The 24,142-nt window shown below is 40.0% G+C and overlaps 2 protein-coding genes across 6 annotated transcripts in view; one reads left to right on the forward strand and one right to left on the reverse strand.

Moving 5' to 3' along the window:
* KIAA1549L (KIAA1549 like) overlaps positions 1 to 16,290 on the forward strand; it is a 141,358-nt gene extending 125,068 nt beyond the window's left edge. For all 5 annotated transcript variants that reach the window (XM_064715681.1, XM_064715677.1, XM_064715679.1 and 2 more), the window contains 4 exons: positions 366 to 463; positions 1,251 to 1,396; positions 5,175 to 5,323; positions 8,816 to 16,290. In XM_064715681.1, coding sequence (XP_064571751.1) covers positions 366 to 463; positions 1,251 to 1,396; positions 5,175 to 5,323; positions 8,816 to 9,097 — 675 coding nt within the window. In that variant the 3' untranslated portion in view covers positions 9,098 to 16,290. The remainder of the gene's footprint in view (positions 1 to 365; positions 464 to 1,250; positions 1,397 to 5,174; positions 5,324 to 8,815) is intronic.
* A 3,351-nt stretch (positions 16,291 to 19,641) lies between these two features.
* Positions 19,642 to 21,681, reverse strand: C5H11orf91 (chromosome 5 C11orf91 homolog). Its single transcript, XM_064714772.1, has 2 exons — positions 21,327 to 21,681; positions 19,642 to 19,709 (listed from the first exon to the last, which is right to left on the reverse strand). The coding sequence occupies exons 1-2, from the start codon at positions 21,679 to 21,681 to the stop codon at positions 19,642 to 19,644; spliced, it is 423 nt and encodes a 140-aa protein (XP_064570842.1).
* Between the last annotated feature and the right edge of the window lie 2,461 nt (positions 21,682 to 24,142).

A 24,142-nucleotide genomic window follows, 5' to 3' on the forward strand; every position in this document is an offset into this window, starting at 1 on the left:
CTTGAGAATGTGAAAATACTCAGGTCTTTTCCCCATGATCCTGAGCAGTTGTTGGATCTCACATAATCACAACAGATCTGCTTTGCCAGCAAGCTACAAATGTCACAGAGACAGTGTTTAATATGTTATATTTTGATTAGACTTCATCTTGTCTCTGAGCTAATTTTCAGGTTTTCTTCCACATTCAAAAATCACCAAAGCACTGGAAATTCCCAAATACATGCAATTATTGTTGAGGCCACAAAAAGTTAGCTTCCAGTTGACTGGCACACAGAGCAAGTATTTAAGTTCTGATTTTGTTTTGTTTTTCAGTTTGACTGAGACCTACTGGTGTTTCAAAAAATATGTATTTTTTTCTGTTACAGGCTTATAGATTTTCTCAGCTTCCTGAGATGGTAATGGGTTCTCCTCCCCCTCCTGTCCCTCCCAGAACTGGTCCTGTGGCTGTTGCCTCTCTCAGGAGGTATTTATCTCTTGTTTTATTTTAGGCATGGTCTCTAAAACCCACTGTCATAATAAAAACTGGGGCAAACCCTGAAGGAGCACTTAAAAAGATACATTCCTAAAATTAGAAGCATGTTGGTTTTCTTTCATTTTAACACAAAATTTAATAACAATGAGTTTTCTGTTAGCCAGTCTGCGTCAATAAAATTAGGAGCTGCAGGCTCTTGTTTTAAAGCATTCTTTGTCTCAGCTCTCATAATGATGTGCTGGATTGAGGCAGATAATTCACACCATCATTCATTCTCCTGCTTTCCTGAAATTGCAACATTTCCAAAGACCTCAGCACTTCCCAAGTACAGTAATGTTATTTACCACAGTGGTCTCCTACTGTATGATACCATGTCATGTGCACTGTTGTGACTGTCTGTAGACTGTGGTGGTGAATTAATTATGGTAAAGCTCTGGTGAATTAATTATGGTAAAGCTCTGGTGAATTTATGGTAAATCTCTGGTTTTAGTGTTGTGTTTCACAGGCATTTGTTTGAAGCAGCAAGCAGAAGCCCTATACAATGCTTTGGTAAAAAGAGCAACCAAGCTAAAAGGGTTGTTTGCAAACTTCTCCAGACTTCTCCAAAATTCTGTTGTGCAGTTGTTCTCCAGGCTTCTGTCATGCCAGAGCAAAGTTGGGCAGTTTGCTCCTCGCTGGCTTGTCCTGCTGGAGCTGATAGGCGTGTATGTGGCTACAAATCACATCTGTAGGTCAGAATAACAAAAAATTTGTATTATTTTTCTTTCTTTACACACAGGTCTACATCAGATATTGGCAGCAAAGTGAGAATACCTGAGTCCAGTGGAGCAGATCAGGCCCAGCACCATGACCAGACACCTTTTGCACCGGGTTCCAGAGCTCCCATGTCTGTCGGTCCACTCGATCAATCTGCTTTTCACTCAGGTGACAAAATTGGGCAGATTCAACTTTGAGAGCCTTATGAGTTATTTTGGATAGAAATGAAAGTATGGGATATAGGAAATAAGGATGATTATTTGGAGAAAGACTGTATTAGGTGGGGTTTCTCCTGGCGCAGCCCTTTGTAAGTGCAGCACCAGCTGCATCCTAAAATACTCATCCTGCAGTAGCACCAGGAAATGGCCTTTTCTGAAGGTAGGATGCAGCAGTAATGTCCCAGATGTTCTGTGTTCAAGAACTCTGAATTGATAAAACCCAGTAAGACTGTTCATTTGTACAGCAAAACCCAGTAGAATTTTTAGGGAGGACCTAGAAGGTGTTGGTAGCAAAATAAGTTGCAGTATTGGGACAGCTGTGTGACTTGTTTGTGTTCACTTTGTACCAACCAAGCAAAGTGGGAGAGACAGGCAATGGGGGAGAAATGAGTTAGATCCTTGCAATATTTTGTCAGTCAAGAATACTGATCCAAGTGCTTGAAAACTTTTTTAAGGCTCCTGATTGCCTCTTGAGAAACTTTATCCCTACTCTTGTCACAACAGTGGGCTACTGAGAAAGGCAAATTGAAGGTACATGGCCCCTTCCCTTCAAAACACAAAGCAGTGGTGCTATTGCACAGTCAAAGGTAATCTGTTAGCTCTTCACCCTTCCTGTTCAGGGGAATATAGTTTCTGTCCAGAACTTGTTTTGGGTCTAAAAGTCCCAGTAGTCAGTTCCTGGTCCTTTTGATAGGTATTTATATATGAATATGTGTATGTGTTTATAAATAAATTGATTTAATCATAGATGAAGCTGATAGACTTGATGGTGTCTGGAAAATATTTAGCTGGAAAAAATACTTCAAATGGCTTTTTACTGGCAAAATGTGTTTTCTTGCAGAGTTATGGAAAAGAGCTTCCAATATTCAAAAGAATTTTCCATTAGTTCAAAGCTTTGAAATTAGTAGTTTGTTAGATATTGCTCTGTTAATCTCCCAGAAAAAAATATTTCTTAGCTTCCTCAGAAGTAATAGAGAGTTATCTGCATTGTCTTTGACATCACTGACTGGGAATCATAATGTGGCTAAGCAAATGAGTTGTCAATTAATTAAACAGAGTAGGTTTGCAGGATCCATTCTGCTGCCACTTATTGTCATTCCTTCTGCACATGGTGCAGTACCTGAAAGCAGCAGATGCTCACCCTCCCATTTCAAAACATTTCAAGCTATGAAATGTGCCTCACTACCTAGACCTCTTCTTTATGTGTGCAGTAATGGGATCTCTGGGATACACTTTTTGATTGGATCCAGAGATGGGGAGATTTTATTACTGTGTGTTGCTGAAGGGTGGCTGCAGTTCAGAAGACACAAAATGACCTTCCTGTACATTGTGGAGTTTGCCAGAATAATTCTGGGAGTAGTTGAAGGAAGCTTTCATATATTTCAGGTGCTACAAAAGGCTGTAATACAGGCAAGTAAAGACAAGGACATTTGAGAGAAATGGGCAATTGTAATACAAGATTTCTAACAATCTGATATTAAAATAAGTTTTTATAGCCTCAATACAAGAAGAAACATTGCTGCAGGTGCTGGTTTGGAATGTTAATGCCCAATCTCACTCTCATGCAGCCCAGCATCAGCTCTAAGATAAGGATGTTGCAATAATGGTTTAGGATAAGATATAATATCAGCCAATTGAATATTCATTTTGAGTAGTAGCTCCTTTTGCTGTGGTTAAATAGAAAGAGTGTTTTAGTGTAGGAGCCCTTTGCCATGTACAGGAGCAGCATTTTCTACTCTGTACATGTATGAAGAATGCTCCTTTTCAGCCTTGCTAACTCATTTAAAATAGCAACCCTTGTGCTCTTTATTGCCTGGAAGGACAAATGATTGACCAGACCTCTTCTCTTAGCCCACCCTCTTCCAAACCATGGGGCTGGAGGAATTGGGATAGAGGTGGTGTGTTTCTGCTCTGGAGAAAAATGTGCTAAAAACCATATTTTACTCCTCTTCTTTTAGTCCTGATTGCATCCATAGCAATTCTGGCCTGGGACTGCATGGGAGGTCATTGAGAAACCGTAAATATCTGGGTTTATGGAGACTGCTTTGGGGATGGATGTCACTGGTGGAGTCTTTCTGTCTCTGTGCACCTGCCCATGCAATGTCCCAGCATCTGTCAGAGTAGGCAGGGTAACCCTCTGGTAGATTGTTCAGGAACAAAAAATGTGCCAGGGCTGTAAATGAGATTCTGGGGGATGGATATTTGAAGCAGTCAGTAATTGATGCTAATTCAATTATACTCCATATGAATTTCATGGGCCTTCCCATGTCTTTGTGATTTTGTCAGCATAGTGGTATCATAGCTACTGAGAGCAATTAGCAGCAATATTCAAATGATGTGCAGTTGGAAGGGGGAGAAATTTTATTTTCTCTGCATTAATTCTACTATAGAGAATCTGCCCAGCTGTGTAATGCTACTGTGCTTCCATTCCTCAGTGAAAATGCTGGAGTTGTACTTTGTTGTGGTTTTAAAGGGTTTCCTGCCCTTCTGCTTTCATGTAAATGATGTTATTTTTGCTATCTGAAAAGTAAAATACATGTCCACGTAATATAACTGAATAAACTGAAAATCTAATAACTGATGAAGAGGATATGCAGCTGTCCCATCCAGGATTTAGGGGTGAGGATTTCATGCCCTCAGTGTGATGTTGGTGATTCACTGCTGGAGTCTGTCTTTGCATGTAAATAGACACTAGAGGAAGGAAGACTTGACTGGGCAAGAAAGTTGTTTGTAGTCTATTTTTAACTAGGAAAATACTCGGAGTTATGATAGCAAAGGGAATATATCAAGAATATCTCAAGGGAAATATGCACATTAGGATGCTGGTCATCCAGACACTCCAGTGGATTATCTCTGCAGCAAATTGTTCTCTGCAAATTGTTCTGTGGGCCACAGGAATCAACCTTCCCTGAAAGCAGATGTGACCCTACCCAGAGATTTGGCTGAAAACTCTGGCTCCTTCCACACAAATTGGAATGTGAAAGTGGGATTTTAATCCAGGAGGCTTCCTGGATATTCCTATGGCATGCATCTTAATCAAGAGGTGATAAGCCAGATTTGGAAATAATCAAGAAATATTTCTTTGAGTTGTAGCTGTGTCATTTATGGCGGCCATAGACTGTTCTTGGGAAAGGAACTGGATGGGTAGAACCTTGGTATTTTTTACAGAAGCATTGAAGTTTTATGATGGAATTGTTGAGAGTACAGCCTGTTAAACATATCAGTCACTCATTTTTGTAGGTTTTTTACCTGCATATAATACAATATCGGTATTAATCATAATATTAATAATATAGATATCATGAAAGACTGGGTAAACAGTGAAAAGAGAGGTGCATTACACTGAAACCCATCGTAATAACAGCTGAAAATTGAATACAAGGAGGCAAACTTAGGGGAAAAATCCTTTTCTCCAATGAGTCAAAGTTTTGACAAAGATCATTTGTTACAAGGATCAAATCCTAGGGACTCTTTAGCTGAAGGCTGTACCTGGTTATGAGGACAACTGCAAATTTTGCCTTCTCCAGTATTTCCCAGCATTATGAAGTTGCAGTAGTCAGATGGTAGGACAAAAAATACCATAACAACAAAACAAACCAAACCCAAAGCCCCAGACAAAAAAAAAACCAACAAACAAGCATGAAGTCCCTATTTCATAAGCACTATAATCTGATTTACAAGTGAAAATCTCAGCTATTAATGATGCCTACTGTTTTTTTCTTTGCCAGGAAATACGGTACCAGCAGTGTTTGCCATTCCAGCAAACCGACCTGGCTTCACGGGCTACTTCATCCCAACTCCTCCCACTGCCTACAGGAACCAAGCCTGGATGCCCTATGCTGGAGAGAATGAGTTGCCAGGGCAGTGGGCAGACTCTGTAAGCATCCTTGCTTTTCTAACCACCTGTTTTTTATGTGTTTTGCACAGGAGGGATTTTCAGCAATTCTTCACTGGTCGACAAAGAAGCAGAAAAGGATAATTTTTCCTTGAATGGGAATAATCTCTAGTAGTGAAAAGCCATAAGAGATGGCTTAGACGTAGATACTTCAGCTGTTCAAGCAGGAACTGTGGGCAAGATCTTTAGAGGGTGGAATCCTTCACTAGGTTAGGGCTTGGCACCTGTTTAAAGTTGGTGGGTTAGATGTCATTTTCCTTTCCTGAGAAAGGTTAAATTTTTAGATAGACACGTGTCAGGAAAAGGAGATGCTGCCTCTCAAGACAGTCCTGAGCTGTCTGAAAGTTGGGGAAGCATCTTACCCTCCTGGAGGCTTTTCTCAAGACAGCCTAGCTCCCAAATATTACCTTCCAGCACTGCTGCAACCCTGCTGTGCAGTGTTTCAAATCCTCCCAAAGGCTGCAGTGACAGATCATAAATTAAATAATTAATTGCACAATCCCAGACTGGAACAGATGTAATTTTTAGCCCAAAGTAAACCTACATTTCAAAGAATTGAAGTTGAAACATCCTAAAATGAATTGTAGTAGTTTATCATGTTTGAAACAATTTCTCAAATGTAGGGCTTTTTTTACACAAGGGAAAAAAAAGATAAATTCTTCTGCTTGAGCTCATATCTGGTATCTATGCAGAACCACTCTGGCTAAAAAACCTGGAAGACAGATTCAATTTCCTTGTGCAAATCGTCAACGGAACATTTTAATGAATTGCAGTTGAAATCTAAGTTGGCTTTGAGCAGATAAGCAGGAGACAACACAGTCATATAAATGTTCCTGGGGGCAGCTTTTTTTGTTGTTCACTCTTTATTACTGCTCCCAATGCCTGTGAGGAAAACAAGTCAGTATGACTTTGAGGTGCAAGTCTGAATTTGAAGGCTGAACTGTCAGGAAAAAAAAAATAAAGCTGTTCATTTGTAAGCTGAGCACACCTGCTGATGTGCCCCTGACACCTGGAGGCTTGTGATGCTCTGGTATAAATTTCCTTCTCAGAGCTGCCTTTTAAAGCATGAAAAGCTTTATTTTCCTTTGTTGTTTTGGTGGGGTTTTTTTGTTTGTTTATTTATTTGTTTTATGTGTGTTTTTAACCCTTCTTACATCTTAAATCCAGGAGGCCCATTGTATCTTAGCAACGATTTTGAACTTTTTCTCTAAGGGAAAAAGCCATGAAACAAATAAGGAAATTTTACTTGTTTCCCATTCATTCTCCCTTCTGTATCCCTACTCTTGATTGCAGTTCTGTGGAAATAGAGTCAGGTATCACTTGTCAAAAGTGGAGACTGAAACAAATGGGTCAAAACTGCAAACCAAGTCTCCAGCCCCCAGCTCCTTCCTCTGGAAAGTGAAGAGTATAAACCTGTTGTGGGTTTCTTCAGGGAAAGAGGAATGAAGAGGGATGTAAAAAACTGTCAGAAAAATAACCATGGCAATATAGAGCTCAGAGGAAACAAATGTCCCTTTTCACTTACCCATGGCAGAGCTTTAACAATTCCTTGCTGGTCAAAATTTCAACCCTCCAGTGGCTTTGCAGAAGGGTTAAAAATGTAGAAACTACTGCAGTTTCTATAATGAATTTGCAAATCTGTCAGGAAATTGTCTTTATTTGAAAATCATTACTAGAGGAGCTAGTAATAGCATTAGCAATATAGCACAGTCAAAAAGCCTGAATAAAAGTGAATAGCATAAAGATCTGAAGTAATGCTCAGATTTTCTCACTAATACTCAGGGCTTGAATTTCTGGACATGTATTAGTTTTTGAGCCTTTAGATTATAGCTTGATCACACTTCCAAGATTTTCTTAAAATTATTGAGAACAGAGGCTAAATATCTATAAGATTCTTCATTTTCCACACATTTCTGCTAACCTAGACTGTAAACAAGGGAGGAAACAGGAGATTTTACAACAAGGAACCATTTTATAAGCACAATTACTGTAATATATTATTCTCTGAGACAAATGGTAAGCATTGAAACACTAAGTTCTGTGGGACAATGGAACTGTATCCACAAAGCAATTATTTTCCCAGCTGCTGGATAATGCTTAGTGAAAACAGGAACTTGGTGGCCTCTAGTGGTGTGATCACATGTTGTTCTGGTACAATCACCTTTTGAAGAGCCTGTTGTAAACTAAACAGAGGTGCCTACATCTAATGATCACTTTCATACCATACCTGCTTCCTACATTTGTCTCATCACACCAGAGTGAACATGTTTGACATTCTCTTCAGCATTTGATGGATACCCAAGGCTGTGTAGAGGTCAAGCTTCAGGCATAAAGCCTTCTTCAAAATTAAGGCCTGTAGATTCCCATTTTATAGACTTTTGGAAATCATAAATATTGATTTTTATTTGATGCATTAAAATCTTGAGTGCCAAAAAGACTGGTGAAAGATATTTAATCTCTCACTGTGACTTAAGGGCCTATGTTATTGTTTTAGTTTTAGCTAACATGGGGCTTGTAAATCTGTGAAGTTACAAAAATTATTAATCCCTCATGTAATTCTGTTAGACATGGCCAGAAATCCTGACACTTCTGAGCAGTCAAACATCCCTTTGGGCCTTGAATTTCCGAGCTGGCACACCTGAGCTTATCCCTGGTGTCTGGATCTAGTGAGTTTCTGTTAGGACCAGTGAGGCCAGACACTTGGCTGGCTTGGATTAGCTAGAAATCAGAAAACTGCTTTTCTGTTACAGGTTTCTGGTGTACTAAAATCATGCTGTTTGTTTAAAACCAAAGTGTTTGCTAAGCAGAGAGCTCCCTTCCAGAAAAACCTTTTCCCTTGGACTTTTGGAGGTGATGATAAATGAGGACAAGCAGATGTTTCTGCTGCCACAGCTGGGACGTGCATAAATGGCACATGCCAAGACAGGCATGTGTAGGCAGAAGCATGTGGCATTCACATTCTCTGAACAGAGGGAGACATAATCCTCTCTCCCAGGATTTTTCCTGGAGAAGCACAGAGAGAAGAAGAGAAAACAATTCTTATCTCTATTCCCTGCTTCTGTTGTTTTTGCACATGTGGAATGTGTTATGGAGATTGCTTACTGAGAGTGAGTTCTTAATTGGATTCTGGTGATGGTTGTTTATATTAATTGGCCTGTTAGGTCCAAGTTGTGTCCTGACTGTCTGGAGACAGTCATGGGTTTTTCTTTAGTATCTCTTCAGCATAGCATCTCTTTAGAATAGTATAATGTGATAGAATATAGTTTTAATAAGGCAATATTTCAGTCTTCTGAACCATGGAGTCAGATGCCAATCATTCCCAGACATTGGGGTCACCCTGAAGCTGGGAATTAATTCTGAGGTTTGCATTCCCTTCCTTTGGTGCTCTGTCTCTCACCTCTGCCCCAGGGAGGTTTGCGGTCGCTGGCGGATCGATCGCTCCGCATAACCCTGTGCAATTCCAATTCCCCGCAGGTGCCCCTGCCTGGCTACATCGAGGCTTACCCGAGGCCCCGCTACCAGCACAACTCGCCCTCGAGGCTGCCCCGGCAGTACAGCCAGCAGGGCAGCCTGCACCCCAGCCTGGAGCAGGCCCCGCTGGCCTCCGCCGCCGCCTCCCAGCACAGCCTGGCCGACAACGACCCCTCGGACGCGCCGCTCACCAACATCTCCACGGCTGCCCTCGTCAAGGCAATAAGGGAAGAAGTGGCCAAGCTGGCCAAGAAGCAGACAGATATGTTTGAGTTCCAGGTCTAATGTATCTTCTGTGCACGGTGTTTGTGTCGTGTGACCTGGGGAAGCCAAGAAAGCAGCTCCTTTAGTTTTCGGCAGCAAACTTTCTGTGAATTGTGCCAAAGCGATGGCGTTTTAATCTGTCTGAAAAGTCAACACTATGAAATGACTTAAAGCAGAGCAACAGGGCTCTGAAGAAATGAAATTCCGCTTTCCAGCTAAGGAAAAGCTGCCAGGAAACTGTTTCATACTGATGAGATCAACCATATGCAATTGTTTGTCACTTTGCTCTCGTATTATGACCCATCCTCACTAAAGATGCTGCTGAACATGTCTGTGCCACAAGAAGTTCCATTTACGGGCCCAGAGGCAGAGCTGCTGAAAATAACTTCTGCATGCCAAAACTTTGATAAGAGAAGAAAAAACCTGCAGAACAGGGTTTGCTGGAGGCCACGGCTGGCGTGGCAGTGGCCGTGTTAATTGTTTGCTGTGGGACATTGTATAAGGGGTGCTGATTTCAGCAATGCAGAGTCATTTCAGCCTTTTCATCCCAGCCACTGTATTCAAACCAAAAGAATTCAACACAATTAAGTAATACAAATAAAAGTCCTGTACATAGCTCAGAGTCTCTTCATCCTATTAACAGTGCAAAGAAGTGAAAGAAGAGAGGACTGTAGAGAAGGTGAATGACATTTCCATGATTGGTGGCTACCTTGTCATTCAGTGCCACTGATGAATTATGGAGGAGATTTTTTTTTTCAGCGTGAAAGAATACAATGCATGAAGAGCCAGCAAAGGATATTGGTGCTAAAAGCTTCCCAGATAAATGAAAAAAGGTTTTTCCTGTTTGCTCTATAATCGGGCTTTTCACTCTGAATGCATGTGAAGCTGGTAAACCTGAGACCTTTAAATCCTTCCAACCTGGAAAAATGAATACACCTGCTTGGACAGGGAAACCTCTGTTCAACACAGTGCTTTTTTCCCTCTTTCTTTAGCAATGCTATCTACTAAAGTGATGCCAGAAAGTGCTACCTGAAGCTGCAGTTGATTTTGATTGCGCTGGCACGGTGAATGCGCACCCAGGAAGTTCTGAATGTAGAGGACCTAATTACTATATTAACATGTAAATAAGTTAACAGCTACATGGATTAACAAAAATATGAATGTTCTGTGAAAAAGAGAGCATTGCCAGAAATGATGTTGACTTCATATTGTGCAAGATAAGGGTCACTGATTGTTACACTGCGTTGTGGTAGGAATCCAATCCCAAAAGAAAATCAAACCACTTGGGATGGAACAGTAGTTAACATTTTGCAGTTGTACAAACTAGTTGGAGATATGAACAGTTGTTTTCAGTTCCTTCAGCAATTAGCTTCAGGAACTGAAGTTGTTGCAAAATTTGTTGTGTTGGGCGTGTTTGATGTCAACTGGAGTTAAAGGTAATGTCCTTCATTTCAGTGGGTTATTTAGTTATCCTCAATTACTATTTTGTCTGATCATTTCATTTCTCTGAGTTTCTTTGGTCTTAACTGATGTGAGAAAGGGAACTTGGTTTAGCTTTTTTGGCCATCAGTAAATTGAGAGAAGGAGAAAGAAGACTAGAATAGGGGATAGAAGAAGAAATTGATGAAGCACAAACTTTTAAAGCAGAGCTATTTTTCCCCTTAATAATTATACTATAAACCCTGAGACTGTGATGCGTAATTATCCTAGAATATACAGACATCCTCTGCTCCAATACCTTGAATATTGCAGAAGCATTTGGAATGCTAGCTAATCTTTCAATAAATGTGAAATTTCATTTTTATTATTTAAAATCAGATATAAATAAAATGTATTTTTGTAATTTCTATGTATATATTTGCTGTATATTTATATAAGTGACTAGTCTGCTATAGTCAGAAAATTTCCATAAACTAAGTGGAAAAAGAAAAAAAAAGAAAGAACAAACCCCTGATAATTTTACTGATCAGTATAAACATGCTATGTCTGGAGTACACAAATATACAATTGGGTGACTTGGATACTAAACAACCAAAGAAACTCAATTTTTCATATAAATGCAAGTCTATAAAGGCTGACTGCTGTCTCAGTTACCTGTCAGCCAGGTACTGCTGATATTATCAGTGTAATACAACACAGCCAAATTGGGTTAAATGAATAGCTGGCTAAGAGCATCACACTTTAAGAATAACAACTGAAAAATACTGGGCTAAACTCAGGCTACCACAGAAAGACAGGTTCTGGTTGGCTTCAGTGGGAATTTCACTCACTGACAGCAGGGTTTATTTTCTCTATTGGGCTTTGTCTATAAAAGCAAATTTCACTAGATCCCTCAAACAGAATTCTGTTTATTTTTCAGTCAGTTGGATCACTGTAACATGAGTGCAGACATAATGGAAGAGCAGCTGATTTTATTTAGCCTCAGCTAGTTCACAGCTGCCTTGGGCTAACCTGGGAAGTGAAACCTACACCAGGTTGTGCCAGCCACATTCTGCATCAGCTTTATTAGCAGTTTTTGAATGATTCTTCTACGAAGCCCAGTGAAATTTTGCAAGTAAATGGGTCCTTCTAAGCAATGGGGGTGAAATGTGCTGTGTAATAAATTTCTCCAGCCAGTTTTGCAGAGTTCTCCTGAAGCTGAAATTGTGCAAGCAGCCAGGATCCCATGGATGAGCACGCTGAAGCCATAGAGGTGGGAAGGGAAATGTAACAGTGTATTCCCAAAAAAGTCACAGGAAGCAGGGCATTCCAGTTTTAAACAGCATCTTTTGGACACTTAACTCTGTTTGTAAGTCTGTTCCCATTCTTAAATTGTGGCAATTTAATAGTTCTATTAAAAATGTGTGAGGGTAAAGTCTCATACATTTTACACAATGGATCTTGTATCTTGCCATACTGGAAACTAAAAATTTTGGAAAATATAGAGATGTCCAGGGTTTGGATGTCTGTAGAAAATGGAAAACCCCTGAGCAAAAGCATTTAAATAGCCTTCTAGAAAGAAAAACCATTTCAGTATAGTTAAACAAAGTACTCTTCATACTTCTGATGAAGACCTGTTAGAGATTCAAAATTTATTTTGTCTGGTATTATTATGGATGATGTGCAGTCTACTGAATATTTCCTGAATCATCACTCTGAAACCATTGTCGTGCACTTTATTCAGAAAACCATCTTACATTCTTCATTCATGATGCCTTTTTATCCTGTTTGTAATATGTTTCTGTAATTTTTTTTTTTAAATATCAAGTCAGATTATATCAAGACAGGACATTGCTGGGAAAGAAAAATCATGCTGTAATATTTATACTGTCTGAGCACAAAGCAATGATAAAGTGAAAATATAGTGTACAAATAATTTGTAATATAATAAACATTTTGTATGGCTATGAGTACAATATAGTTTTTCAATACTGATTTCAAAGAAGAAAGTATTTGTGTTTAAAGTGATAATCTTGTCCAGATATATCCATACCATTTTTACTGAGAAAAAAGTAGTAATTTAGTTTTTTCTACTCAATGCCCCAATTTTCTTTAAAGATATGTTAAATGTTCAGGTGAAAGTACTGTTTACTGTGCACACAAAATCTTGATGTTCTGACCACTGTCTGTCTTCAGATTTGTAAATCATCAGTAGAAACAGTTGCAAATGAAACAACAAAAAAATTCCTTCTTGGTTTGTGTGTCCTGACCACTTTCACTTGGAAAAACACATGTGGCATTTATTAGCATCAGTAGAACAGTAAAAGGATAAAAGGGAACTTGTTGGCAGTAATTTCTTGACTTGTTGAGAGTCATTTCTTGACATATAATCTGTGTTGGAAACTCTAGCACTCAGTCTGGAAATATGAGTAATATTTTTATGTCATAATACTGTGAGTAGAACTTGATAGAGGTGCATGCAAGCCCTGTATGTAGAAATGAGGGTATTATCTTAAGCTGTGATCATTTCTTTTTCAGACTCTCTTTGAAAGAGACACATAAGAAGTGTGAGGTAAAAATGAGAGGCAGGTAGAAAATGCAACATTGGGCTGAGTGACAGAATTGTTTTGTTTAAGGGCTGATATGTACCAAGCTGACCACAGTTTCCATTACATTTCAAGATGTCTGATTGCTAATGAATTAATGACATTTAATGTATTTTTTTTAGCCCTGCATTGCCAGTGTAAGAGCTGACTGCCAGCCTCTAGAAGTCAGAGGGAGCTTGAAAGCAGCAAGTTTTCTGAGCTCACTGCATTTTGCTGCCCCTGTTCATCCTGTGCACATCCCAGCAGTTCCAAACTCTGTGTCCAACCAGTTTTTGTCCTGCTCTTGAATTTCTTATACACTAACAAATCCCAGTGGCTTCCCAGCCCACACTGACATGAAATGGCAGAGGGACAGGGATCTTGCTTGTTGTTCACACATACTAGAAAATGCAGCTTTCCCTTCACGGGTTAATTTTTAACTCCAGGAATGAGCAGCAGATTTCTTTTTTTGTTTATCAAAAGAATTCAAAGTTTTTTTTATTTTTTCTTCTTATTTTTTAAGGAGAAGAATACTCTCTGAGAATGCTTTTTTTGAACTTTTGCCTTTCTCTCAGAAATAAGTAATGCAAAACTCAACTTGTGGAAATGAGATTTATATATAGATAAGTAAAGAAATTGCCTACTGACTTGCTCTTTAAAAATCTTTCAAGATGACCAAGTCATAAAGGCAAAGCTGGTCAATACTGCAGATCCTCTCCTGAGAATAACTGCATTGCACAAAGTGGTTTAGGTGCTGATTTTAAAAATAGTTGAAATGCCCCCAAATCATATAATATTTCATGCTTTTAAAATCGCTTTAAGACCATATTCTGATGAATAAGGTATCATATTCATGCGTATCTATATATCTGTGTGTCAAAAAATAGTTAAATATTTTTTCAAAACTAGTTCTATTTGTCCATCAATTTGTCCCCATCCATTTCAGGTTCCTTAAGGGGTAGAGAGGTAGTAATGAAGAGATAAATCTCAGAGTTGTTCTGTTATGAAGCTCATGGAAGAGGAGAAATGGGCTTTAAATAGTTAGGTGGTCAAATGTATCATTGATGTGTTGCAATAATTACAAGTGTCATGAAGAGGTGTTTCAGGAGTTTGATTTTCTTTTTCTTTTTTTTGAATTTGTTAAAAATAATTCTTGTTTTAGGAAGTTTGACTTCATGAATTTTCCACACTCAATTCATAACCAAGGAGTAAGTTGTTACTATATTGCAGTCTGTAAATAATTTTGTAACTTTAGAAATTCACATTTAGCCACTGGGCAATAATGGGTGCAAAGGACTGTAAATCACAAAGAAAGATGATTACACTGAGTGCAATATTTAGAGAGGAGGTGAATTTCTCTTCCAGAGTATTCCCTCTTCACTGGAGCCCAGAGCATTTCTGTGCTGTGTAAACCAGTCCAAACACTGGGGCATCAGTTAAGGTCTTGTGTATCTGGTAAGGAGATCTGGATGCAAGTAAAACTGAAATTTATTCTTTATCCTTGTCTTTATCTCATACTGTCCATGCTGCAATGAGGAAAAAACCTGAAGACTTTTTTTGCAACAAACAAATTTTAATATTTCCTTCTGTGACAAATTGACTGGGAAGGCTTTTTCATTTCATCTTGCTGCTGACTTCTGCAAGCTGTATTCAACGCCATACTTGATAGAAAAAAAATGAGAGTGAAGCCAAGGATTTTGGAAAATATGATAGAACCCATCTTGCTGAGGCTTAAATTTTGATGCAGGATTTAGCAACCCAACAGAAACAGCTCAGGCCTAACAACAGGGCGGTTCTTTGGATTCATCAGAAATCATGTTTGTCCAGCACAGATATTCTTATGCTTTTTGACTTTTTATTTTCATTTGAAGTCTTCCCTGCCATTGCTGTGCATTCTGAATATGAATTTGACATGTTGTACACTAAGAAGTGCACTGTTTACCTCGCTGATAGCTGGTGTGACAGAAGCAGGAACCAACACAGGACAGAATTTTTAAACAGCCATGGCCCTGCATGGCTTCAGCCCACGGTGTGCTTTGTGTGTTCTCCTTTTAGTGCTGAGGCAAACCACAGCTACAGGTAAATTTTCTGCTGCAAGGTTTTGTTTACTGGCAATTTTTTTGGGTTTTTTTTTGTTTACTGGCAAAGCACCTGCTCCCTTCAAGGAGAACAGGGCTGAGCAGTAACCCCCCCAATAAATTAGCCATCACAAGTGTCTTAAAACTGTGCCAGGAGAGGAAGGACGCTGTCTGGTTGTGGGTGGCTGGAAATTGGGAGATGGGAGGTCAGTTTGCTGCTCTTCAGGATTTTGGATTTGTCCAAAATGTGACTGTGCCTCAGTGTCCCATGTGTAGGGCAGGGTGAAGGAACTGCCTCTCCTCACTGCTCTGCTGAAACTCACACCTGGACTGCAGTGGCTACTTTGATAAGAAGCACCATTTATTACTTCATGGAGCTTTGGGAATTGTTCAGGACTATAAAGTACCTATTCCTATGGTAGCATTTCAATAAATGTGAATTTACAAGGGAAAATAAAAAACCTCTTGAAAATATTTCAGTATGTTCTAGGAAGCCTTTCCAATAACAACCTCTACACTTTTTTACAGAGATTTACAGAATTTATATCAATAAACTGTCTCACTTCCCAGGCAACAGATCTCACTTTCCAAGGAAATGAACTTTTCTTACATCTTTGAACTATGGAAAGGACTAGCTCTGCATGATTACAAAAATCCATGTTATCTTTGGTGTTCACAGCTTGATTCAACTGAATTGTAATGGCTGTGTCTGTGAAACTTGCTCAAAATTTATGAGTATTTCAGCTGTAAGTGGGAAAATTAATTTTCTGAAGCGGCAACATTGAGAGCAAATTTAAAGCTGAGTCTAGAGATTAAATCAAGAGAATAAGAAATAATTAAAATTTTATACTATGCAATCAGAAGGAAAATCTCCAAGACCTGTTACTTAAAACTACATGCTGATGGTAGAATTTTACATATGACTGAAAAGGGGGGATTTAAAATGTTCTGGGCCATTACCAAATCCCTATGTTTTTACTCTGAGCCATAGGGTGATTCTAGAAATAAAGCTTATGAGTACATAGAATAGTTCCTTTCATGTTAGTGGCTATAGCTTAGCTGAAGTCGTACATGTGTTTTCCTTGGCAACTTTGCACATGAAATAAAATATGTCTTAAAATCTGTGTTGCTACTTATTGGTTGTTCCTGCTGTCTCCTCCTCTTTAGATCCAGTTTTTGTGGTTTTTAATATCATTTATGCAGGCCTAAGTTTCGTGCTGTCAGTCTGAAGCAGAAGGAAGAGGAAAATGCAGCTTTTGACAGGGCTGCTTTTGTATAATTTGTCATGTAAGAAATTTGGAATAAAAAGTTCCTTTACTACTAATTTGTAGTTTCAGAGGAAGAAAGAGGTTGGAAAGGATCTTCCAAAAATAGAGGATAAATGAAATTCCTAGTGTAAGTATCACTAATAAGGTTCTAGACAGATGGCCTAATTATAATTTTTAAATGTATATATGTATTTATATATTTTATATACATACTGTGAGTACTTAAACTGCCTCAAGGGGCTGTTCTGGCTTTTCTCAAGATACACCAAAATCCGAGGCTGTTTCACAAATGTTGACAAGTTTCAAAAATGAGGACAACTTTCCCAGAGTTAGGTGCTTCTCAATTTCCCTACCTCCCCTTGAGATATTAGCTCTGAATTTTCAGGGCAGGTGAATCCAAAATGCAGCAGACGCTGCTGAAAGCAGAAAAATAATTTCATGATGGCTTACTGCTTTTGGATTTCCTTTCTAATCTGCCCCTGAACTAATTAAGGCAGCTTGACTTGAAGATTAATTTAAATTCTAATGATCCATTGTAATAAGGCTGAATATCTATTTGGAGAATTTTAACGTGGCAAACTCAAACACAGCAGTGTGAAATTTAATGGACCCAACCGTTTGATATAAAATAAAGTTGAAATGCATTCTGGTTCTTGAATAGCTTTGTATCTCATTTTGCCCACCATAAGGCAGCCAATTTGAGGTTTCACAAGTGAGACCTGAGGTGTCACTGCAGGTGCAGGCTCAGGCTGGGAAGGTGTGACACTCTGCTTTTTGAGAGGCTTGCCTTGTTGGGGATTGGAAATTGGAGCAACCTACTGATGTCTGGAGATCTCTGCCTAGGAATCAAATTTGTAGCCTTAAATTTCTGTCTTGAATGCAATAGGGATAGATTTGTTGAGTCACAAGGCAGCTACATGAAAGAGATCTGAATTGTTCCTGCATCTGAATGCCAGGTTTAGCCTCCCCTGAGCAATCTAAGAGAACAGAAACAATTAAAAAATGAATGACACGTCCTTTGTGAATAAAGGAAAATGCAGTAAGAATGCTGTTCTATTTTGTCTAATACATGGCTTAATTTTTACAAAGGGAATGATAAACAGACCAGCTTTGAGATGAAACCAAAAACCCTCAGATGAGAGCAAATTACTGGATTTAAGAAGATCAGGTGGAAACAGAGCAGAAAAGTAAAGGTAAGTAAGTTAAATGTTTAGGGGTAAATGGAAATCAGCCTATGTGCCATTATGCACCAATAGCCTTTTTTTCCCCTCCCTTTTTTTTTTTTTTCCCAAAGGTTTTGACCAAAGCATGCTGATGAAGGAGTGCTGTAGGTGACACAAGGGTGACCACTCTGCTAAATGCCATGATCCAGATGATTTTTTTCAGGACATGTGTGATCCCAGGCAGCTCTAACTGAGGTTACACATTAACTGATGCTATTCCTTGTGTTATCACCCAGTAATTAAACTCCAAGTGTTGTTTCAACATAAAGGCCATATGAAAAACAGAACAACAGATGGAAAATATTTCAACTGTGTGCCATGGGAAGCAGCTCTGTTTAAGGCAAGAAAACACAAGAATAAAGAAAAAAGTGAATAATGGCTGATGAGAGCTGGATGTAAAGTCAAAGACTTGGTAAAAGCTGAGAAGTAATTGTTAGGAAGCAGCAATTCCTTGTAATGGAAACCTCTGTAGGCCCTTGCAGTACCCTTGGAAAATTTATTGTGGTTTAGGAACTAAATTGATCTGGAGATTGGGACAATCAAGATAGTTCCTCTGTTACCTACCTTGATTTTAAAGCCCTCACTTGCCCACAAAGCCTCTGAAGGCCTCTGTGTAATGGCCCTTTTTGTCCAATCCAAATTTGTTTTCTGATATTTAATTTGGATACTAACACAGTTCTCATTTTCATTGTAACCAACAATTTCAGCTTAACCATTCACATTTTCACTGCAATTGACCATTTCTGCTTAAGCCTCAAAACCCTTTGAGAGACTTTTTATCCTCTTTCTGCAGAGGGAGCAGTGAAACACTGCAGCCCAGATTTCTAATGTTCATTTGTAATCACATTAAAATGTGATTGCTGTAGTTTGATGATTGACAAATGGGAGTTATAAACTAGATTTAAAAAAAAAATATAAACTCTGTGTACAGTAGATCAAAATCTGGCTAGAAAGATTGAGGCCCTATAAGGATGAATGTTGCAATAAACAGTAAGAGGAAATAAAATTTTGATATTGGATTGTATTAAAACATTTCACAGCTGAGTAATTTGAACACAGTTTAAATAAACAGAGGTTAAAATATTCCTCTTAAAAATAAAGCTCTTTGCCAAAATATTGCAGCTTCAGGGTCGGTAACTTTATTATTTCATGCTGCCACCTACTGCTTTGGAAATGGAATAGGAAAAAGTAATCAGTATCTTTTATCAGTCTGATGAGCCTATTTGCTCCTTTGTGGTGTTCTTAATGGGTGACATTATTTTTGAATGCTGAATGCTGTCCAGATCTTCAGTCTGCCATCCCTGCCTCTGTCCATTTTTGCTTATGAAAGGATGTACCTTCCAAACATAAGGATGTTGTCACTTCAAAAACTGTCACGGGCTCTGCCCCAAGCACTGTTATTCCTAAAATTATGGTAAAATATCAGTTAACACTCAATGTCGTGTGCCTGCTCTGTTAAAAACCAACTCAAGTCACAGCTTCTGTAATTTTATGGTTATAAAGGAATACACTGTGATTATAAAAAAGGTTTTTATGCTAATGTGAAAGTAGTTCTTTAAGCTGGTTTAGAGGCTTAGGACTTTTGGCCATACCTATTTAGTCGAAATCGCACTTAATATACTTAGAATTAAAACAAAACAAAACCCAACCATATTTTATATTGCCATTTCTGCATTTCCCAGCTACAGATATGGACTGCTGAGAATCCTGACAAAAACAGTGTTAATTTCTCAGTGTTTTTGAAGAAAATATTATATGCTTCCTGCATAAAGTAATTGGATAAAAAGAAAAAGGTTCAAATACCCAGTAGTGTTATCAGTAACTAGTACCAGAAAAATAATACACAAAAGAAGTCAACAATATGCTATACTTTTAAGAGGAGGAGAACAACATATAGTGAGTAGAAACTCAATATTAAAGACCCATTAAAACAATCCACAGTCATAGTGGCAAAATATCCAGCTGGAATAATCCACAGTGTGTTGGTGGACATTACTTCATGTTCTGCATTGCTTTCATGCTTTGTATCTTCTTTTCTTCCAGTGCCTTCAGGATTTTATCTAAACAGGAATGAAACATGAATTGTCATTAATGATGTCATTAACAATTTACAGCGCTTTTAAGTAAATCCAATAATGTATTAAGCAAACTAATAATCCTTAAAATGCCTTGGCTAGCAAATACCTGAAAATTAGAGTTTCTCAAAATAGTAGGTATTAAAAATGGAAAGTGGTGTGTACTGCTATAATGAAGGGGAAAATACATGCAAACTACCAAGTGGAATTTCTTTTGAGATCTTGCTTTGAATGCATGTATCTGATGGGCATTTCCCCTGTGTTCCTGTAACTCTTGCACTCCTGAAAGTTTCCTGTGACCTTGGAGGAAAAAATAAGCATGAAATCCTTACAGTTGTTGGCCTCCCTACCTGAGCTCTCAGTACCACCATCATCTGCTGAACTATTTTATTCCTTGCATTTTCTTCATGGCCAGCAGGTTGCAAAATTAAAATGCCAAGCTCACTTATAATTTAATGGGAGGGTTTCTGTTTGGTCCATGGTTTCTTTTGGAGTGGGTTGTTTTGACGTTTTTTGGGGGAGCTGGGTTTTGGTTCGGGGATTTTTTTATGCCTCCAATTATCCCTGGCTTTTATTTTATATCAAATCCTCAAAAAGTTAAAAACTTTTAAGACAGTGCCTTCCTCACTTCCTTTAACCAATGCCATTTCCAGAGTTTACTGCACCCTTTCAAACACCCATTCCTGACCCAGAAATAGAACCAAGGGGGTTGAAGTTTTTTGGAGGGCGGGTGTGTTTTGGTTTGGAGATTTTTTTATGCCTCCAACTATCCCTGGCCTTTATTTGACATCAAAGCTGATACACAACTGCAGGGTCTCATTGCTACTCGATACGTTTTGCATGTACCAACTCCCTCTCACTTGAATGATGCCTGCATTGGTTTGTTTGACCTTGGAGACAAAAACGAGCATGAAATCCTTACAGTTGTTGGTCTCCCCACCTGAGCTCTCAGTACCACCATCATCTGCTGAACTATTTTATTCCTTGCATTTTCTTCATGGCCAGCAGGTTGCAAAATTAAAATGCCAAGTTCACAGGAGGGTTTCTGTTCGGTTGGTGGTTTCTTTTGGTGTGGGTTGTTTTGTGGTTTTTGGGGGAGCCGGGTGTGTTTTTGTTTGGAGATTTTTTTATGCCTCCAACTATCCCTGGCCTTTATTTTACATCAAAGCTGATGCACAACTGCAGGGTCTCATTGCTTCTCGATACATTTTGCATGCACCAACTCCCTCTCGAGTGAGTGACTGATGCCTGCGTTGGTTTGTTTGCTGTCATTTAACGACTTTGGGGGTTTTGTGACTACGGGAGTGACTACTACACCTGTAGTTCGCGTGACTCCTCTAACCGTGCCCTCAGCCGGCTGCCCTGAGCGCTGACCGGGCTGGCCCGGGACAATCAATGCCTTTTGTCCCCGCACGCACCTGCGCTGCCCCGGGCTGGCTCTAGGGCGCTGCGGGGCGGAGATACCCCAAACCCGCCCCACATCCATCCTGCCCTATTCCGGGCTCCCTGCCGGGGTACCCGGGCTGTGCGGGCCGGTGCCGGTGCCCGCAGCTCCTCCCGCACCGCCCCGCGCAGCCCGGGCGCGGCGGGCGGCGCACGCACACTGCCTGGCGTCGAAGCCGTCGCCGATGAGCGCCGCCAGCTCCAGCTCCTTGAGGCGGATGCCCAGCTCGCACATCTCCTCCTGCAGCTGCAGCTGCGCCAGCTCCGGGGGCCGCCGCGCCGCCTCCCCGGCCCGCGGAGCTGCGGGCGGGCAGCAGAGGCGCGGCGGCTCCGGCACCACGGGCGCGGGCAGCGCGGCGTAGCGGGGCGGCCCGGCCGCGGCCGGCAGCGGCTGCCACGGCCAGCACAGCGCGGCCAGCGGGGCCCAGGCGCCGCCCGCCGGCCGCGGCACCGGCTCCGTGCCGTGGAAGTGCGGGAAGTACAGCGGCGGCCACGACGGGCGCTGCACGGTCATGGCACAGCCGAGGGGCACTGCCGCCGCTGCAGCCGGCCGTTGTCCCCGCGGCGCCCGGCACCGCCCGGCGAGACCGGCGGTTGTCCCCGAGGCTCCCCGGCACAGCCCCGCGGTGGCCCCGGGACAGACCCGCCGTTATCCCCGTGTGAAAAACGCCAATCACGCGTTTTTACACTTTTAAAAGTTTAATAGTAATGAAATGGTTGTAAAAATAGTAACACAATTAGAGTAAAAACAATTTGGACAAATTGAATTAGGACAATATGAGAGAATAAATACAAAGAGTTACGGACGTCCGGGTACCTTTTACTGGGCAGCGCAAGCCCGAAAAAGAACACCCGTTAACAGAGGATTAAACCTTAAAACCAATAGCCTGTTGCATATTCATACATCCCATCCATGATGCATCAATTCCATTCAAACACAGGATTCTATCTGGTCAGTGTCAGCTTCTTCCTTCTAATCCTAACAGCGCCTCCAAGGCAGGAAGAAGTTCATTTCTTCCGATAAGAAGGCAATAAATTCCCTTTTTCTGAAAGATTCAGGTGTCCTGTGGCAGCTATCTCGCTGCAAGCCCTTTCTGTTCAACAAAGCATCTTACATAGCATAGTTTCTATTTTAACAATTTTTATAACCTAAAACTATATTTAACACAGCACTTAAGAGAATTAATACAGCATTGCTTTCTAACACAACACACATAATATTCATTTTAATGTTTGCGAAAAGCCAACCATAAAATACATGCATTTTTCACAGCCGGCACAGCCCCGCGGGTGTCCCCGGGACAGTCCCCACCGTTGTCCCCGCGGCTCCCCGGTGTGAAACACAAAGCTGTGTTTCGTGTCAGGTATGTAACATATCGTAGGGATAATTCATGCTATTAAAGTATGGTATAAAAATATTGTGAAATCCAAACCATGTCTTTTGACTACCCCGGCCGGGAGCAGCTGATTGCATCTATTAAGACAGTCAGCGGTGCCTGATACATGTGAATACATGGCTTGACAACAACGACACACCTGCATGAGGCTTCTGTCCACCTCTAAAGACAGTTCTAAAGACAAATTCTAATAATGACTGAGGAAAGTAAAGCATGGAAGAAGGCCTTTGAACCTATCTTTTGTTTGCAATTAACCTTAGTTGATTTATGTGAAGAACGCCAATCACTTGTTTTTAAAATTTTAAAAGTTTAGTAGTAATAAAATGGTTATAAAAAAGAGTAATAAAACAGGAGTAATAACAATTTGGACAAATTGAATTAGGACAATATGAGACAATAGAGATAAAGAGTTACAGATGTCCGAGTGCCTTTTTCTGGGCAGCACGAGCCCGAAAAAGGACAAAAGGATTAACCCTTAAAAACAATAACCTGTTGCATATTCATACACCTCATACAGGTTTCATAAATTCCATTCAAACACAGAATTCTGTCTGGTCGTCGTCAACTTCTTCCTCTGAACCCTAACAGCGCCTTCGAGGCGGGAAGAAGTTCATTTCTTCTGATAATGGAGCAATAAATTCCCTTTCTCTGAAAGATTCAGGTGTCCTGTGGCTGCTATCTCACTGCAAGTCCTTTCTTTAAAAAAAGTATCCTCCATAGCATCGTTTCTATTTTAACATTATGTTATAACCTAAAACTATATTTAACACAGTACTTAAGAGAATTAATACAGCATCCCTTTCTAACACAACACAAATAATATTCATTTTAATATTTGCGAAAAGCCAATCATAAAATACATGCATTTTTCACAATTTAGGAGCATTTGAATTAAAGCATTAAGGATGTTGCTCTTTGCTTGTAGTTAAGCCTTAAAGAGTTCTGCAGTAATAACCTTTTGCAGTATAATTTTAGAATTTTGCTTGTATCCTTGAAACTATAGCTTTGGAATATATATAAAGGAAACCAAACAGAGAAAAGCAGCTTGAGAAAGGAAGATGAACAACTCAAGGATTTATAATTTCGACCAAGGGAAGCTGGACATCACTGTTATGAGATTTATAGTCTTTGCAATTAAAAGGTGGACCCACATCTGGGGAACTGGACCTCACTAGATGGGAGACTTCTTCCTTCTTTCGGAAACTGGACCACCACCATCTGGGGATACTCCTTTTGGGAAACATCCTGAGAAAAACTAAACCACAACAGTGTATAGAATTGTGACCTAAAAATTGGGAATAGAAACTGCTCATGAGTAAAAATTGGAATAGAAACTGCTGAGAAAGCTGATGAGTACCCCTATAAATACCGTAAACCTGAACTATCGGTGTGCAGTTGGAGGAAAAACTTCCTCCACTGTACCCTGCGCTGTATTGCTCATGCTTGACCATATTAATTAATAAATTTATTGCTGCTTGAACATTGGCCTAGTCAAGCTTCCTATTTATAACACCAGCATCTTCCCAGTTTTCCCGTGGAAGGGCAGGAATAGAGCCAGGTTAGAGGAGTCAGACAGAG

The sequence above is a fragment of the Zonotrichia leucophrys genome, chromosome 5 (genome assembly GCF_028769735.1).
Source record: "Zonotrichia leucophrys gambelii isolate GWCS_2022_RI chromosome 5, RI_Zleu_2.0, whole genome shotgun sequence".
Lineage (NCBI taxonomy): Eukaryota > Metazoa > Chordata > Aves > Passeriformes > Passerellidae > Zonotrichia > Zonotrichia leucophrys.